Genomic DNA, 18,493 nt, shown 5'->3' with positions numbered 1-18,493 from the left:
CCCGTCAGCTGTGCGGTTAAATGGACAATCTAGCGGAGCGGAGATAATGGAGTGGGGGCAGGAGTCTTGTTGCACCGTCTATAACGGTGGTAGTTCCGTCGGAAGTGTTGCAAAAGGGGCTAAAAAGTAGTACCAGTATATACACAGGCAGCTACATTCCGTCAGATGATAGCCACTACTAACTTGAGTCCGTGTTTGCTGTCGGAATTGGTCGGAATTCATCCCCATGGAACACGCTGCGCGCTCTGGATAATTCTCTCATCGGGACTCGGAGCTGTATTACACTCGGACCCTGTTTAATCTGAGTCTGAGTCGCAAGGGTTAACGGCCTCGGTAGAAGGTTGAGTTGAGCATGTCAGACGTGGACCAACTGAATACTAAATTATATTTGACGGGCCTGGGATTCCGAGGTCTGGTGGTTTGTTGCTCGACCACCTGGTTCTGTCTAAAAGTCGATATAGACTGTTCGCCACCTCCCCACATCCACCAGCCATTGCTTCGAGCGGTGCTTTAGCTGCTGTTGCACTTCTGTGACTAGTTGTAGTCCAGTTGTGATCACCCCACACATTTAGCGCCGCTGAGTTATTCACGTTCCACAGTTTGATTCAGTGGGAGCACTCAAACTCTGGCATGGTCCGAGTAAGAGGTGGTTGTTCTGGATGGCGTCCCTCAGAGCGAGCATCTTCTTCAAGAGACGGCACACATTGTAGATACCCTACAGCAGCTGTGACCCTGAAACATCGCCGTCTGTACGGTACGGTGCGTATATCGATACCAATGCAGCCGTAGCACGGCGTTTTACTGACAAGGCGCATCTATAACAGAGGATCCAGTTGTACCCAAACATCAGAATGGTGGTCGATACAGCGTCGTCACAATACAGTTAAAGATGATGATGTGTAAGACAGAACATGAAACCGAATAAAAGTACAGTATGTACTTGTACTTGTACGAGCACTATAGGACAATGAAGCAAGCGATCGGAGAGCGACGGGGCTGTCATGCCGTTGGAAACGGCTGAGGAAGATATGCTTGACAGCGGCCAAGTGTCTGGAACATTCGCCAGACGGCCCAAGGGACCAATCACGCTTCCTGAGAATGCACTTGTTTCTTTATTGTACGCATCCAGTTGAGTTTTCTTTTTTACCCACATGACAAGGTTCAATTGCGGTGTCCGTCCCCGGAGCAAACACGATTGGCGCTACTGGTAGCAATTTTTTAGTGAATCTCGTGAAAGAGACAAAGGGAGGGGGTTGACAAAGGAGTCTTGTTGAAGAGGAAGGTCTGTAGGCCTTCTTGATGGCTTTTCAACCGGGAATTGTGTGTGTAACCCCCTCCACAGCTCCCTCCTCCTCCCTCCCCGATACCGGCCCCTATATCGCTGCGCCCTCCAGAATATGCCTTATTAAAGCAAGACCTGCACCCCTCATCTCGATAACTCTAAAGTCCTAAGTTTGGCTCTTTATGTGGGTGTGTCTTTTGGCGATGCCCTAGAAATACAAAATACAAAAAGTTAAGCGGGCCTTGTAACCACGCGGAGGATGAGTCACTAGCCACTCCCAGGTCTGCTGTCTTTGGAGGCGTCGGCTATCGATCCCAACGGGCTGGTGTGCCCGCATGAAGCAAATAAAATATCGCCCGTAGACGCATATCAACACCTCAGCCTGACCTTGGAAATTGCAAGTCACAAGACCACCACCACTTTCTTGGCTAGCGAATTGAGAGCACTCTCTTAGTCTGGCGTACGCTGCTAACACGCGAATACTCGCCTGCCCTGACATCTAATACACTGGCGCAGAGCTAACCCCTCTCACTCTAGCCCTGCACTCACAAGCACGTTTCGATATATATCAGTGAATCCCGTTGTTGACCACTGGTACAACATATATATCCAACCTCGACATTGAGATACACAACAATGACCACCATGCGCAGCTCGACCGAGTCCTTCTTCTCACATTCGTCGGACACCACCGATACGTCGTGCAACTCGTACTACAATGTGGCGTCCGCCACACCCTTGCCACGACAGGAGCTCAAGCAGCCCACTGTGTCCAAAACTATTGAAATCATCAGAGACCCGCGCTGCAGAGGAACTTTTGACATTGGAGACGAAATCTGCGGATCAATCTTCTTCACCCCCGACAGAGACATCAAAGTGGACCGACTCTCCATCCACTTTTGCGGCATTCAAACCTCGTCCTTCAAGGCCACTATGGACGACACAAAAGCCTCATGGAACTTTCTGAAGCAACGAATTACCACCGACGAAACCCTCAATGCCGCCCAGAGAGGCTACGAACGCATCCAGGAAGGAGATACCTTGAAACCTGGCCACAAATACGCCCTGGACTTTTCGCTCTTTGTACCCCACGAGTTGCCCGAGGTGGCTCAGCGACTCACAGGTCTTTCTCTCAACAGAAGACTGCCTCCGTCGCTGGGATCGTCGCTGTCCTGGGAAGAGCCAGCGTTAGATGTGCCCGGCAAGGTGGCCACTATCATCTACGAGATCAAGGTCAACATTTGGGATGAAGGGGCTCGAAAGAACCACCAGAGAATCATGCCTGTTCGTGTCATCCCTTCCTATCCCGTTGTGGAACTCCAGCATCACCAGAGTGCCATCTCCTCTTCCTGCGACCTTAAAAAGAAGAGTCTGATGAGTAGTAAAAAGATTGGAAGCATTGCTGCCCACGTCCCGCCCTCTGTGGTTCTCAAAATCCCGCAAACCGAGATTGACCAAGGCCTGTACGCCATCTCCAATAACGGCCCTTACATGGACAACACATCCCCTGTCGAAATCAAGCTGGAGTACAAGCCTGAGGCTGGTGTCACTCATGTGCCGGAGGTCAAGCTCATCACTACCCGAATCCACTCCGACACTTTCCGAGCCTCAAAGGGCATGAGTTTTGTTCCCAACCTCGAAGTCATTGAGGAGCAGAGGAAGCAGTTCAGTGCGTGCACAAACAACTCCAGTTCTCCCGGTATTCTCAAGCTTACGACTCAGAACGATTTGCTGGGATGCAAGGAGCTGAAGGAAGAGTGGGTCCCCTGTGCTGATGGTGGGTTCGAAATGGTTGTTAGGGTACCTGTTTCCATTCCTCGAAAACCCAAGTTCATCCCCTCCTTCTACTCTGCATTAGTATCTCGACAGTACCGTCTCGAGGTCCATATCACCGTGGATCGTCAAAAGATTCAAATGTTTGTTCCTGTGCAGCTGGCGACCAGGAACTACACGCCCTGGAACTCCAGGGACACCCCCGAGGAGGAGTTGCCCAAGTATGAGGCTCAGAGCACCAACTACGTGGATGTTTCAGACTCTGTCTACTTCCCTGCTCCTTCTGTTGAGCGACCTGCTGACCAAAACGAAGACTCTTATCCGGGGGAGAACAAGTCTGTATACTAGGAGGGGCTTGCCCGCTCAGCTACCTAAAATTAAAAGTCTATGAACAGACAACCGCTAACTATTTATTCAACTCTCGATTAAGAAATATATCGCAGCTCATTCTTGTGGATGTGTAGTCTACTGTATGTACTGTGGTTCCACGCGTCCTGGTGAGACCCGTCTATATTCGCGGGTTTTGTGACGGGGCATGTGACCAGTGTTGCTATTGACTCCCGTGCTTATCACTATTCAGTTTGTATACCGAAAAAATCGCTTCCCCTCGGACCCACGTGACCGTTTTGCTGAAATGTACAAATGAGGAAATTTTATCCAGTTCTATACCTACAAGATGTGCCTTTCTGGTGTGTAGATCTGCTGCACTGCTGAACCTTCCTCATTCGGCAGGATGTAATCCCGGGGTTGTGTTGAGTAGTTATCAGTTCGATTCTTGGGTGGGTCGTTTAATAGATGAAGAACCCCTGGTCACATTAGAGTTGACTGGTCGTGAACACTCTTTGTTGATTCATGTACCATACTTGTACACACTGTAGTCACATACAGACAGGCGAGTGGTAAGTTGGATATGACTACAATGTAGCAAGTGACATGGAATGCCCAAAGATTGCATGTCTTATCTGAAATATGAAACAGGTGATAATTCACCAAATCTTACAAGTACTTGTAATGTACGTGTAAGCTACAATTGTACGTGCCCGCACAAGTAATAAGCGAACCTTCGCATATATACACGCCAAGTAGACCGTACATGATATACTGTAGCTACTTGTACTGGCGCTTATACGAGAGGACCATAGAGAGTCGAGGGCATACTAAAACAGCTGCGATCTAACCGCACATCCGCCGAAAGACAGCGCGACACGAACAAACCATGCTACATCACGTGCAAATGTCCTTTCAACGACCACACCCTAGCCCCTCTCAATCTCACACCCAGCACTTTAAGTTGACACGTAGGACAACTTTCTGCAGTGTGCCAACCCTAACCAGAGAGCCCAGTCCTCGCCTCGCGCACATCTTAGCATTAGTCGACTACAGTACTTCTAAAACATCAACCATGGCTACCTTTTTCGAGAAGAACAAGAAGAACTTCCAGGACGTGACCATCGTCGAGGGCAAGGTCGACACCTCCCAGTTCCTGGATGCTTCCAAGGACCTTGTCGGACTTTTCGGTGAGTGTTCTGAGCTGTGACCAAGGGCGCAATGGCGTGAAAGGAGACACGTGACAGAAGGACGGTCCATCGTAGTCGACCTGTGTGCTAGATGCCTCGAGAAAGGTCCACCGTCACAGTCAACGCGTGACAAACAACGCCCATATTGAGATCACGCGATCTGACACCCTAGCAACATCAGCGGTATCATAGCGACTGCAGCAACTGTGGGGCACAACAACCGTTAGAACAAAAGCAGGCCGCTTGTCATGACCACGGAACTGCAGCGACAAGCCGATGCAGTCACTGCCCAGTTCAAACTAACACAGACCTATTCGGATCTACTGCCTTTGGCGTTGTTCAGTCCGACATGAACGGTAACATCAAGAAGATCCAGGATCGTCTCATGACTAACCCCATCCAGAACGGTACTCTCCAGGATCTCGTGCTTGCCGAGAAGGGTGAAAAGACCAAGACCGCTACCCAGGGTCTGCTGTGGCTGATGCGAGGCCTCGAGTTCACCGCTGTGGGTCTGAGACGACAGATCGACAACAAGGACGAGGAGCTGGCCAAGTCCTTCACCGAGGCTTACAACGCCACCCTCACCAAGCACCACTCCATGCTAGTGCGACCCATCTTCAAGCTCGCCATGAAGTCTTGCCCCTACCGAAAGGACCTGTTCGAGAAGCTCGGTCAGGACCAGACTCTTGTCTGGGAGCAGTTTGTTGCCTGGGTTGAGGGTCTCGAGAAGATTGTTGATATCATCAAGGCCTTCTACCTCGAGGGTAACTACGGTAAGGGTTTGTAAGTTATTTATCCATCGGATAAGGACATAGTAAAATAGATAATTGTTTTAACATACTGTACGCAGGGGCGAGCGCTTTTCGGTTATACAGTGTACACAACTTCCACATTACGGTCACATCACGTCGCTTCTTGTGTTTATCAATGTTTTTTTACTTTTTATATCACTTGGGGGATGTTTTTTTACTTTTTGATAGTCCTCAACGCAAGACCATCAATCAGGCCACTCAATTGAACATCTCCACTATGGTACGTCCAACCGAGGGCTCAATCTCAGTGCCATCTCGAGCCACCTTGACCTCTCGGCCAGAGTTTAGCGAGTTTCTGAGGTGGCGCGTTTCAGAGAAATGTACACGCCGGTTCCGGTTGCCCAGCCATTGGATTCGGAAGGGCGAAGTCCAGTTGGACTCCTCTTCTACGGGTTTAGACACAGAATCTAAAACCTCCCAAAACAGAGACGCCCGCTCGACATCGTGAACAATTCTTCCTGCGGGAATCTCGCCGGAAGAGGGCGTCATGGTGATCACAGGACTGTATACATGGCTGGAGGAGGTGGTGATGACGCTTGAAATTGTTTTCTCCTTAGGAGGGATGGGCTCAATCATCTTGGCACAGCCAAAGAACTCACCTGTTCGGTTGGCAGAGAAAATCAAATAGACGTTGGACCCGTCTCGGAAGGCCTTATTGAGCATGGCCTCATTATGGCTCTGGGTCGACCACAGCGAGTTTTCTCGCGACACCTCCAAGTCTCTGACCGTGAGACTCTTGCAGACAAAGTACCTGTCTGTGAGGGGTGGAGAAGAGGTCTGGGACCGCTCCGAGTCCGTCAATGGCTCGGGGCTATCCGTGTCGGGGTCCTTGGTCCGTCTCTTTACTACTAGTTTGTTGGATCTGATCTGTCCTCCTCTTTGGTTGAAAGCTTCAATTCCAGCGACAACACCTTCTTCAGACTTATAATTGACAAACGCACATCGGCTTCGGGGAATCATAAAAATACTCTCAATGTCTTTGGTTGCAAAAAGTGTCCGCAGCGAGTCAATGGGTGAGTTTGACGGAATGTTGCCGACCCATAAGGCGTACGCAGACTGTCGGGGCTTGGGTCGTGCCGTGGGTGGCTGACTCAATGGGGCATTGGGGTTTGACGGCTTACGTTTCCGCTTGGGTTTCGGCTGGGTATAGGACGCAACAGGAGGGTAGTACGAGCAGATGGGGACCGGCACCGGGTATACGATAGGTAGGTGCGGCTGTTGTTGGTCGTAGGTCGCTAGAGGCGGCATGGGCTGACTAGGCAGCTCGGAGGGTATTGCCTGCTGTTGGTACTGATCCCGGAACTCGTCAAAGTCGTTATAGGAATTGGGGTTTGGCGCAGACATTTACTGATGGGGCTCGTTTCGGAGGCAAAGAGAGATGAATGGGATGGATGATGGGGCTGTTAAAAGCAGAAGGGTAGGTGTGAGGGTGAAGGGGGAGGGTTGGATGGAGGGGGTGGAAATAATAGGTGGGAATGATGGGGGAAGATAGGATGGGGAAAAATAGGAAGGGGGAATGGGGGGAGGGGGAGAGAGATGGAGGGAAAATGTTAGGTCATTGGCCTGAGTTAGTTGAGCTGCGCGAAGAGTGCGGTTTTCTTGTCTTGATATGCAACAATCGAATGACAGCGACAGTGACAGCGCCAGTGACGTGTCTGAGATGACAGTGACAGGTCTAGAAGCGGTATGACGAGTTGCGAGTGGGCACCGGCCATGCAATTGAGACCGACGCGGGGGGACCTGCGCGCCTTGTGGGAGAGTGTAACCCACCATGACGGTTATTGTGCCGCCACCCACGATGCCGTCCACCACCAGCCTCGGGCCGTGTGGGCGTCTGCTCCTCGTCCACCGCGTTTGGGGACATCGCCATATTGTGGTGGAGAGACCGGGCTAACTAGAAAATAGCGTCGTGTTTGTTTCGCCATGACTCGTATCGCCAGACCAGCGCCATTGTGGGGTAGAGATACTCACCAAGAAGATGGGGATGTTTCGGGCGAGTACAGCAGATCAGATCGTGCGATCTGCTGTCTAGGTAAGATGGAGAGGGGGCTGCTAAAGTACCGTAGGTGGAATGGAAGCAGAAGGTGTGTTGTGGGCTGCCAAGTAGGTTTAGAGGATAAGGAAGCTGTTACTGCGTTCTCCGTATTTTTGGGTCGTCACAATCTGCGACAGTTGGGATTTGCCTTTTGGCTTTATGTTTCCAAGTAGGGTCCTCTGGTGTGTACAGTGAGTGGGGCTTAGCTGTGTATGACCGTGGTTCCCGCCCACCATGTCTATACGTGCTCTACGTAAACGCCACGTATCTGTGTGCGCACTTTGCTTCCGCCTGTACGTACGGGACACCTATGCAGCACAAGCACGTCTCACATCGTCGACACCACTGGCCCTCTTGATTTGGTTCGTGTTAGGTTTAGGTTCACTGACATCCAGGATCAGGTTTTATTGATTTTGATTTTGATTTTCGATTGTGCGGTACTGGAGTAGACTTGTAATAGCGGGGAATTTATTGATAATTTCATTTCCAAGATGGCTTATTTTAGCCTACTTTGTATGAAGAACGTTTGTAGCGCTAGTGGCGGGCGCTCCAACCGGCGCACTGGCAGTATTTATCGGAGCTGCACCAAGCCACCATTTGTTTTTCTCCGGGCACAGCAAAGGGAAAAAGTTCCATTTTCATTTTCTCCTTATAAGCGAGCGAGCCGTAAACTCGGTGTACTGTCCACGCAAGCCTTGCACCAGCACAACGTATACAAGGCGGCATAAAAGCGATCTATGGGTCGAGAAGTCAGCCAAGGTGGAGACAAAGTGAGACAGAACAGGACCATTTGTCGAGCCCAGCTCTGCTCCGGCGTCTTCCCGGTGGCAAGTGGACAGATGGACTAGCGGAGAAGACGAAACCCTTCGTCGTGTCCAAAGGTTTAACAGCAAAAGCGGCTCCAAAAATGCACCTTCCTGTAGGGTTTCACAGCTTGTGCCAATCTAACTCTCGGCTTACATATGTGGATCTGCCAGCTTCCACATCAGCCATACAGTGTCCAGAAAAAGTAAAGTCAGGTAGTAAACGAATACGGGCTCGTTGGCCGGGTAATAGCGACACAGTACAGGCCTGCCTCCAGGGCCAGTTTCAGATTTCCTGAAAACCAACTCCAGGTATGATCGTCCGCCTTGGCTGTGTTGAGCAGCATTACCATTACCCCAATTGAGAGAGCCAATATTTGTCAACTGCACGACAATGTCACTAACACCCTCTCTGTCTGTCCTACACCCTTGTGAGGAGTGAAACGGAGTGCCGTTAAAAGTTCACTAAACTACGAGGCTGAGAGCGAATAGGTTTCCAGTCTGTGATGTTCATCCAGACCCAACAATTGTCTATCGCTGTGGCCGAAAACCAAACAGACAAGCAGGTTGCAACCGTTGGTGCCGTTCCAGCTTATCACCATCATGCAGTTTGCACATTGTTAAGCACAACTAGTACCCTTTGTAAACACAAGGACAAGACAAACAGTCATAGGTCGCACAAAAGCCACTAATTCTACAAGTAGCTGTAGAGCGAGCAGCTGTCAGCTGTCAATTGTCACTCACGCAAGACGAGAAACACATGCGTGGGGTAGGGGTTGCTTTTGTCAGCACGCAGGGCCCGACAAACAAAATTCAATCGCTCTCCTCATTTGTTGGCTGGGGGTGATGTGGGGGTCTGGTACAAGGGGATCGCCATGTGTCTCTGGTATCCAAAGCGCGCTCGCTGCTCCAGCTTGTGTTCCTGGACTAATGAGTCTTGTTTGTCATGGACCAAAGAGCATGGGTCTATCATGAGCCATTGAACATTAGTCGGAGCTGTCAAAAGCTGTCCCGGAACAAGTAATGTTACCGAAAGTCCGTCTATTGAAAAAGCACAGTTTGGCACAAGACTCTGTCCAGAACTCTCTCTCCTCTTCTTGTCTCAACCCCAGAACATAATCAACGAGCGTCCGGCAGCTAGGGGTGGTCAGTGCAAGTGCCATTGAGCGGAAATGAAAATCTGCAGAGACAGAGAAACGTCAAAAGAATGACATTTGTGCTACGTGGCATCTCATGAGCTGGTCTCAAGGTTCCTACTAGCGCGATATGGCTGAAGAAATTGAACTAATGTCTGCGCTAAAGCCCCCGAGACGTCTAATGCCAACTTAGAGCAGGCCCTTAGCATTGTGAGATGCAAAGAATCCGGGTATTCTTGTCTTTATTACCTGTGATCCTTGTGAACGGAGACGAGAAAAAAGAAACCAAAGCTCTGTTTGTCCACAAGTACAATTCCGAGGTGTACTGTACGAGTACCAGTACACGTACCGGTAGCTACTTGTAGCAGACCATATGTTAGACGTACTGAATGACACTCGTCGTGCATCAACCGTGGGGGGACCAGTCCACAGAATCAGGCTCCAAATACGCTGTGCCAAGTTGGTCAACTCGCACAGACAGACAGACAGACAGGCTTCCGCTCACACCCCTACCCCAGACCTGTTTCAGCGTTTCAACATCCTCGGTGTCGGATGCATGTCTAAGTTCACAAAAACGGAGAGCCTTTAGAGCATCCAAACTCTCGCCCAGAGAGACCACATGCACGCTTTGGCCAAAGCCAAAGACCAATGTATGGGAGAGTAGGGTCAGTTTGGAGCTCTAAAGGACCTCTGAGTTCCACCGGCAAAGCGGCGAAAGAGCCATAAAAGAGATACACCTGAGCTACTGCACTTCCCTACCTTCGCTAGTGCCGGGAAGAGCTCCATTAGTCCCGTATTTAAAATTTCAAGTTGATTTGCATTGTTTACCAATTTACCTGGACAGAAGCTCGTTGCAAAAAGCGGAGAGACAAGTCCCTTGGTGGACAGCGGAAATTGCGCTGGGACGTCAGCATGTGAAACCCAGCGGAGAAAAAAGCGCAAACCTAAGCACTCGAAACCCTGTGTTTTCTGGACAATATGTCAACGTCCAAAGCCTTCCTGATACGCTGTCGTCAGGGTCAGAGTTGTCAACAATTCTAGGTTGAGAGCGAGTACGACAAGCGAGCGACTAAACCGTCAGATAGCGGCGTGGTTAGACAAGGCGATACAAGGACTCGACCGAGTACAACAAACAAACACATCATGTGCACAGATTTGATATCTGCTGCACCTGATACAAGTATGGTGCCGCCGTACATACAGTACTCGGTTTGAAGACTGCAGTTTGCGGTATGATAATTTGGTCGCTACAATGTTCAGTGAACCTCCTTCCGCTCTAAACTTCTCGTCATACAAAGCAACACCGCCTAAGTGTACCGCTTTGGGCCAAACTGCGAAACCATAGACAGACCCGTTGCAGAGAGCAGGCACATAGAGACATAGAGAGCGGCCCGTCCCGGTCGCTACATTACGGTTTCCAACTCAACAGACGTCCCCACTGCGTTTCCTGCGTATCACTATACGTCCGGCCCTATAACGATACAAACAAGCACTATACATGTTTTCGCTATTATCGGTATTATTGATACAAGAATATGTGCCAACTTTGGTTTTATGCAGATGATAGCATGGAGTCAAGTGATTGGTGTCACCGGATGTATATTGAGAATCGTGTTTTCAAAACTCGCACCGGTATTGGATATACTGACTACAGAAAGAACTCTGTTGACCAACAGGAACATCTCGAATGCGGCCAAGAAGAAGGCCTGGGATGAGCTGAATAAATTTTCCGCGGTGGTTCAACGGCCAAAGTCTCTCTGGTCATATGAAACGTTCGTAATACAATTGTGGTTATAATTCCAGTGCCTGACTAACGTAAAGGCTCCCACCCACAATCCAGACTACTGTTGACGAAGCGAGAGAACTTTTAGTCCTCTCTTGTCCTCTGCTTTGGCTGTCTTGTGTATTTGAAGGGTCTTAATCATGGTATCTTCTCGTCATGAGCTGTCTTGAGTGGTATTAACGAGACAGAAGCTGGAGAATGGGAAGGCCCGAGGAGACAGATGCTACTGTAAAGCTGTACCAATAAGATGATAGATGTGTGGAAAGAAGTCGCCCACAGTCTCTCCGTTTCTCTTTGCATATTTATCTCATGTCGTACCATCTGATAATACATACTGTAGCTACAAGACAAGAACAGCCATCGATACGCACTTTGTCATGCTGTTGGCAACATGTACTCGTACCGGTTTTATAATGCAGGTTAGTCACTAATATATATACAAGAACATACACGGCAGAACCTCTCGGTCCCTTCAGCTGTTCTCATCAACCAAAGGTCATTTTATGGAACTACCGTTCCTCCATCATGGTGCTGGCCTGTGTCATCCTTGCAGCAACGCATCCCATCGTTGAGGTGTAGTTGAAGCAACCTATTGAAGCAGTCTTAGATTCGTTCAATCAAAAGAGAGATGTGCACTGATTAGCGTCTTTGCTCACAACTCCCTTGCTTCCAAAAGACGGGGGGCAGCCAGTGGAAGGTCGAGGGTTAGTAATCAGCACAGGAGCCAGAACGGAAGTAAGCAAAGGGGCACATTGTGCGGTCATACTCGCATAAAACAAAAACATAAATTGGAAAATTACTCATTAACGGACAGAAAATTCGCTATAACTTCCCTTTGAACATCTCAAACTTACCCAGCAACCTCCAACAACACCACCCCAACCAGGAGTCGAACCCACGCCAAAGCGCTGCGGCACCAGATCATGCATATAATTTTCAAACTATGTTTTTTTCTGAGCTATCCTCGAGATTTCGACCAGACCCACCATCGACCGGACGTGCTTTACGACCTAGGTGCCATAGAACCGATTGGGGAACCCCAGAAACTCTTTCTTCCGCGCCAATCATGACAGCCGATGACACAGACTCGCTGTCGTCCCATTCGCCCCTAGCATACGTGGTGCTTTCCGGAGGAATCGGAGGTGCCACTGGAGACTCGGTCATGCATTCTCTCGACACCGTCAAGACCCGACAGCAGGGAGCTCCCCACGCGCTCAAGTACCGCAGCATGCTGAGAGCATACTCGACGCTCTATCTGGAGGAGGGATTCTTTCGAGGACTATACGCTGGCTTCACGCCGGCACTGCTAGGTTCGTTCCCGGCAACTTGCATGTTTTTCGGTACCTATGAGACCACAAAACGAATTGGCGCCTACTACAAGGCTCCTGACACCTTTGTGCATTTGCTCGGTGGACTTCTGGGTGACCTGGTGTCGTCTGTGTGGTACGTGCCATCCGAGGTGCTCAAGACCCGTCTGCAGCTTCAAGGGCGACACAACAACCCCCACTTCTACTCGGGATACAACTACAGAGGCTTCAACGACGCGCTCAAAACGATTTATAGAAAGGAGGGCCTGGGAGCGCTCTTCTTCGGTTACAAAGCCACTCTGGCTCGAGACTTGCCCTTTTCGGGACTGCAGTTTGCTTTCTACGAAAAGTTCCATCAATGGGCTCAGGATTATGTGGGCCATGGCAAGGACATGGGCGTCGGCCTGGAGCTGTTGACAGGTGCAGCTGGTGGAGGTCTCGCAGGTATCATCACCACTCCTCTGGATGTCGTTAAGACCCGTCTTCAAACACAAATCACCAAGCCAACTTCGGTTGGAGGACCTACAGACACTCGGGTGATTTTGTCGGATTCAGTTCTGCGGTCACTGGCAACGATATGGCGTACTGAGCGGTTTGCTGGGCTATTCTCTGGTGTGTGGCCTCGATTCGTCTGGACTTCCACACAGAGCAGTATCATGTTGCTGCTGTACCAGACTGCTCTGAAGGCGTTCGATGTGTACGATCCCTTCAACCTGGAGGACCACGGACGACAAAAGTTGCAGTAGAAACAAAATGTGGACTGCAAAACAAAGCATGAAGGAAGGAGAGGGAAACAGACATAAGAGGGCAACTCTACGAAAGACAATGAGGGACAAACTACGGGGACAATGTAAATATTATAGATAGATAGAGCATGGAAATTGATTAATTGACGACTTACAGAGTAACACCTGTGTGGTAGACAAGATGTGTGACCAACAATGCTTAACAGATCATGCCGGGGAGTGATAGGAGCTACCATTGTGTTATCTATGACTAGACCTTTATCAGGGCCAAGACTCGGTAAATCATTTCGTCTTGAGCTTCTCCAGCAAAGAAAGACTACAAGCAACTTTTCGTAATCCGGTTTTTGTTCTGCAGCTCAGATACGGCTTCGTGTACACCGTATGGCTGCTTTTTCTCTCCCCGTATCCATGTTGATCCTGACGGGGAGCAAAGATCGACAGTTTCTGCAAGAGTGGTGGGGATGCCGATACAGGGACCGTCAAGCGAGATAGCCCACGAGCGACTTTCAGAGCAAATATAAACGGCGGGACGAAAAAGATTTTCTCATATTTGTCCGCTTTTCGATATGGCTGAACGTTGCAAGTAGCTACTGTATAGAGCTTGGAGTTGTTAGAGAAGGGGTCTGTTGTCGTGTGACTCTTAGCTGAGTCTTTATATTCTTTATATTGTGTAAACAAAGCAACAATAATGTCAGTTTCGCACTAGTACATAAGGTGATTGTTAAGAAATGAGATGCTTCAGATGGCACCAACGATAGTGGATTTACATGTCGATAAATCGGCTCTAGGAGCTGGACAGGACGAGTTTTTTAGAGACACCTTCAAACTGATGATGCACCAGCGGACGCATCGACGCACTCCACCTTTGAGATGCAAGAGTAGACTCAACGTATACACATGCCCACCAATACCGTCTACCCAAAACGATGGGTTTATCGCGAACAAAAGTTTGTTCCATGGGTCGCCAACAGCTCCAACGATAGTTGGTTAGTCGAAGATTTATTATGTTGGCCAGTAGCTATAGATACAAGGTCTGAATGGGACCGCATGAATGAAAACTCCTCCCTCGGGGATAGAAAGCAAGAAGACAGAATGTGTCGAGGACGTTCAAGGAGAATGTCTGACCCGAAAATGTCCTTATCAAAGACCCAACCTTTTGCACACGCAAGGTCCATCTCCGAAGTACAATAGAATAGGGTACGTACTGGTACGAGCAGGGAACATAGCCTCCTTCGGCCGCTTTCCGAAGAAAAAGAAAACACTCAATACGTAACTTACAGTGTACTATCGGTACTCGTACTTGTACCCGGTACAGCAGAAGAAGAGGAGGATCATCTCTCCCATTTTCGTAAGTCCTAACCCAATCCCACTGTCCCACATGCAGATGAGTTGCGAGATGCAAATCATTTCAGTACAAGGTCCACCATGTCCACCTCGTCGACCTGATAAGTCGGACTTGGCCAATGAGGACTTTTCTTTTTCACCACCTGTCTCAAAAAGAGGAGGGAAAAGTAACGAACAAGGTTTTTTAACTCTTCTCCACACCATCGGCGACTCGTGGGATATGCGTCTCCGCGGCAGCCAAGAGTTTTAGCGAGTGATGATAATGCCATGACATGTGTAAGTGAATTGAGAGGGTCATGAACTCCTGATGAATGAAGGACTGCAAACCTCACCGAAATTATCAGTTGAGATGAGTTTTTATCTCGCACTAGTGCCTGCACCACTAGCTCGATGTCGAAGTCTCCACAGCTCAACAGTCATCTTTTCGTGTCTAACCTTTCAATATACCCACCGAATGCACGAGATAACGCTCCTCTGGAGATAGGAGAAGGCGACGGAACCCATGCATCCACCCTGGGGAGTTAATTGATTCTAGATACCAGATACCAGATACCCTCCACCTTTTGATCTCGTCCAAAACACATATAAACACCCTCCGGAGCCTCTCAAATCGATATCAAACAACAACTTCACAGTTTCCCCACAACCACCTTTCCACACTCTTCTACTTCCCTCTTACACTCTACTACAATGGTCTCTGCCAAGTACATCGCCGCCACTGCCTTTGCCGCCATGGCTCTGGCTGCTCCTGCCCCTGCTCCTGCCCCTGCTTCTAACGAGCTGGCTGCTCGACAGCTCTGGAACGCCATTGAGGATGTTGATGCAGATGTTGAGACCGTTCTCTCTCTTGTCGACGGCACTGTCAACACCCTCATCAAGCCTCCTGGAGACCGGCCTACTGAGATCTCTGTTCTGACCTCCACCTTTGCCACTCTTAACACTGGAGTCGACAAGCTTCTGGCCGATCTTGGAAAGATTCCTCTTGTTGGCTCCGTTGTTAACCTCGTTGCCAAGATTGCAGCCAACCCCGTCATCAACGGTCTTCTCCTTGTTGTCGAGAAGCTCGTCACTCTGCTGGTTGGTGGTCTTGTTGACTACCTTGTTGTCCCCCTTGTCCAGTCCATTGATGGACTTCTCAAGAATGTCTCTCTACTTCTGCAGATGCTTGGAAAGCTCCCCGGTATTGAGGATCTCTCCTCTTCTCTGGGTCTCGAGACCGGTTCCCTCAAGAGCCTTCTGTCTGCCCACCCTGTTTCCTCTGCTTAAACAGGATGACTTCAATTCTCTTCTTCGGCTGTGCCACTTTATACTTAATTAACTCTCTTATCGTATCAAATCTAGAAACCCGGTTCTGTACAACCTGTTAATGTGGTAGAAGTACCGGTGCCTGGTACAAGTAGCTAGTTTTTTTTTTTTTTTTTGTGCATATACTGTACATTCATTTAATTATAACTTTGCTGTGAAAGAATAACCTTTGAAATGAATGTACGCTTACACGAATATTACTAATTAGTACAGTACATATTGTACAGCTACTTACTGTATGATGGTTAACTAGGGAGGAGGGTATATCTCCAAGTACTTGTACAAGTAGACACAAAAGTGATCAAAACACACGCCAGAGGAGATCGGAAGAGCGGTTCAGTTCTCTAATCTCAATCCCTCCATTGCCCTCTTCGTTTGCATTGCCTTTGAAAACGTCTCCTTGTGGTTCTTCTTCGTCATTGGTTTGGTTCTGCGTCCCCTGTGGTGACTACGCGCCCTGCTACGCTGTTCTCTCGGTGGCCTCGGCCGCCTTCTACGCTTGCTACTGTCTAGTCTGACTTGTAGCTACACAAAAGACTAACTAATACTCGCTGAATATACAGTATATACTTAGATAACTTGTTAAGCTTTCACTTGCACGCGACACGCACTCCAGTTTGGGTTATAAATGTTAACGCCAAATGTCATGTTTCCTCTTTCATATACAACCATGTCGCGCAAGCTGGGGCCCCACGAAACGTACGCGGCTACACGAAGCCGTTTCGGTAGCTACTCCAACGTTTTTGTGAGTGCTCGATTAAGAGACCCCGCTCCAACCGAGGCAGTTGAATACGCCGTGTGTCAACTGATCCATAATGAACCCATCCTAGGTGTCACCATTACAGGAGACAAGCCAGGCCAATACGAAATGCACAAACTGAATGCCGACGACTACGATGTCAAGGACTTCCTGGACACTACGACATTTTGGGATAAGCAGGTGAGTGAAGCCCAATCCGATCTCCATTACGTGCGGTTTGATCTCACCAAGGCTCACTGGAAAGTTGTTGGGCTAGACCACGGCCGGGAAGTCCTCTTTCTCTACGACCACACTCTTCTGGACGGAATGTCTGGATCTTTTGCATGCCGTCAATTGGTCAAGTCCATCGAGGAATACCGACAAGGCAAAAGATCTGATGACAATAAGATCCAAGTGTCACAGAAAGAGTTGCCACCACCCGTGGAGAAACAGATTACCGTTTCCGCTCCTGTCTCCCGACTGGTGAAGGAACTGGCTAACGAGTATCTCTTCTCAAAACCCAAAACCTCTTTGCCTCCTCAGGTTCTCCCATGGACGGGGTACTATGGTGTCATTGATATGACTACCGAGCAGACAAGCGCGTTTCTGAAAATGTGCAAGGCACATTCCATCAGTGGAGGGGCCGGTCTGTATGGTCTTCTGGTGTGCTCGTCGTCAAAGGTGCTTCATGACAAGTATCCTGACGCAGTTCAGCAACAGGTGAGCGGTTCCATTCCTTGGAATGCTCGTAAATTCACACCCGGTCAGGACCCCGAACGTCTGGGAATGGTCGTTGGGGAGTCTCTGTTTGACAACCCGGTTCCCAAGCCTGCAGATGTTGAATTTGGAAGTGGACCAACGATTCCTTCTGGGTTCCTGGAGGTTGCCAAGGTGTACCAGGATCAGATTAAGAAGGACGGAGTCTCGACATGGTTCTCCGGCTATCCTTTCATGCATATCATTGGTCTGATTCCTTTCGTTGACCTGGAAGACTACTTTGCCTCTCATACCAACAACTACCAGCGGCATGGAATGTACTCTTTGAGCAACCTGACCGCTCTGGAGACCTCTACTACGGTTGAGCGGCTGCGGTTCTCTCAATGCACAGGAGGTACTTGTCCTTTCATTCAGTTTTCCACTGTGGGAATAAAGGGTGGCCCCATTAGCATCTCAGTTGCCGTTGCTGAGGACGATAGCATTGTTCCGCAGGTAGAAAAGTACGTTGAGGAGTTCCTTTCGCACATTTCCTAGAGGCACTGGTGCCGTCATAATATATCACATTAATGATCATACACATTCACTACAAGTACTTGTACGAGTAGAGTATGTCGATGAAGTATCCTTGTCAACAAGTCAATGGGATGAAGATAGGCGGCTGAGTCGCTCTTACGTGACAACCAACAGAGACACTACGACCCTGGATTCCACTTGCAGAGGGATGTACTGGATAGTAGGTGTTTGAAACGAAAAGTAAACACATAAGCTTGCATGGTCAGGATGAGATGATCTTGGCGAATTACCGTTCAGACCCCTGCACCCGTCCCAGCGCCCTTTGAGTAACGTCTTTCCAGTGCCTTGCTCGTATTCTGTGTGTTTAAATTTATATTTAGAACCTGGGAGATGCTCATCGCGTCGGATCTTGTGGTTGACCGTCTGCACCTTTACCCCAGGGGGTGTGCGCGTCCTTCTGTAATGCGGCAGTGAGCTTTTTTTGAGCCAGTCGTATTGATTGCTGAGATCTAGGCCGAAAATATGTAACTATCTACACGTACGGGTACAAATAGCTCTGATCGTAGTGTGTCTGACCAAGGCGGAATAGTGGACATGTAGGTTGGGGTTGATGTGTCTTCGGTCTTCTGTCTTCAGTTCAGGGTCGGTTATTGATGACGTTGAATCTTGGAGACGGTTTTC

General features: G+C 49.2%; 6 protein-coding genes across 6 annotated transcripts; 5 read left to right on the top strand and 1 right to left on the bottom strand.

The window, feature by feature from the left end:
- Positions 1-1,918: 1,918 nt before the first annotated feature.
- Positions 1,919-3,403, top strand: YALI1_F25212g (uncharacterized protein; the record flags this gene model as incomplete). Its single annotated transcript, XM_505600.3, has 1 exon — positions 1,919-3,403. The coding sequence occupies one exon, from the start codon at positions 1,919-1,921 to the stop codon at positions 3,401-3,403; it is 1,485 nt and encodes a 494-aa protein (XP_505600.1).
- Positions 3,404-4,271: 868 nt separating this feature from the next.
- On the top strand, positions 4,272-5,359 carry YALI1_F25182g (uncharacterized protein; the record flags this gene model as incomplete). Its single annotated transcript, XM_505599.3, has 2 exons — positions 4,272-4,572; positions 4,881-5,359. 2 exons carry the CDS (start codon positions 4,272-4,274, stop codon positions 5,357-5,359), a joined length of 780 nt encoding a protein of 259 aa, XP_505599.3.
- A 223-nt stretch (positions 5,360-5,582) lies between these two features.
- On the bottom strand, positions 5,583-6,728 carry YALI1_F25164g (uncharacterized protein; the record flags this gene model as incomplete). Its single annotated transcript, XM_505598.3, has 1 exon — positions 5,583-6,728. One exon carries the CDS (start codon positions 6,726-6,728, stop codon positions 5,583-5,585), a length of 1,146 nt encoding a protein of 381 aa, XP_505598.1.
- Positions 6,729-12,084: 5,356 nt separating this feature from the next.
- YALI1_F25110g (uncharacterized protein) lies at positions 12,085-13,194 on the top strand (the record flags this gene model as incomplete). Its single annotated transcript, XM_505597.2, has 1 exon — positions 12,085-13,194. One exon carries the CDS (start codon positions 12,085-12,087, stop codon positions 13,192-13,194), a length of 1,110 nt encoding a protein of 369 aa, XP_505597.2.
- Positions 13,195-15,228: 2,034 nt separating this feature from the next.
- Positions 15,229-15,804, top strand: YALI1_F25079g (uncharacterized protein; the record flags this gene model as incomplete). The annotated part of the gene is made up of 1 exon (XM_505596.2): positions 15,229-15,804. One exon carries the CDS (start codon positions 15,229-15,231, stop codon positions 15,802-15,804), a length of 576 nt encoding a protein of 191 aa, XP_505596.1.
- Positions 15,805-16,489: 685 nt separating this feature from the next.
- YALI1_F25066g (uncharacterized protein) lies at positions 16,490-17,833 on the top strand (the record flags this gene model as incomplete). The annotated part of the gene is made up of 1 exon (XM_505595.3): positions 16,490-17,833. The coding sequence occupies one exon, from the start codon at positions 16,490-16,492 to the stop codon at positions 17,831-17,833; it is 1,344 nt and encodes a 447-aa protein (XP_505595.3).
- Between the last annotated feature and the right edge of the window lie 660 nt (positions 17,834-18,493).

Source organism: Yarrowia lipolytica, chromosome 1F (assembly GCF_001761485.1).
Source record: "Yarrowia lipolytica chromosome 1F, complete sequence".
Classification (NCBI taxonomy): domain Eukaryota; kingdom Fungi; phylum Ascomycota; class Dipodascomycetes; order Dipodascales; genus Yarrowia; species Yarrowia lipolytica.
This window is presented reverse-complemented; position numbering and strand designations above follow the sequence as displayed.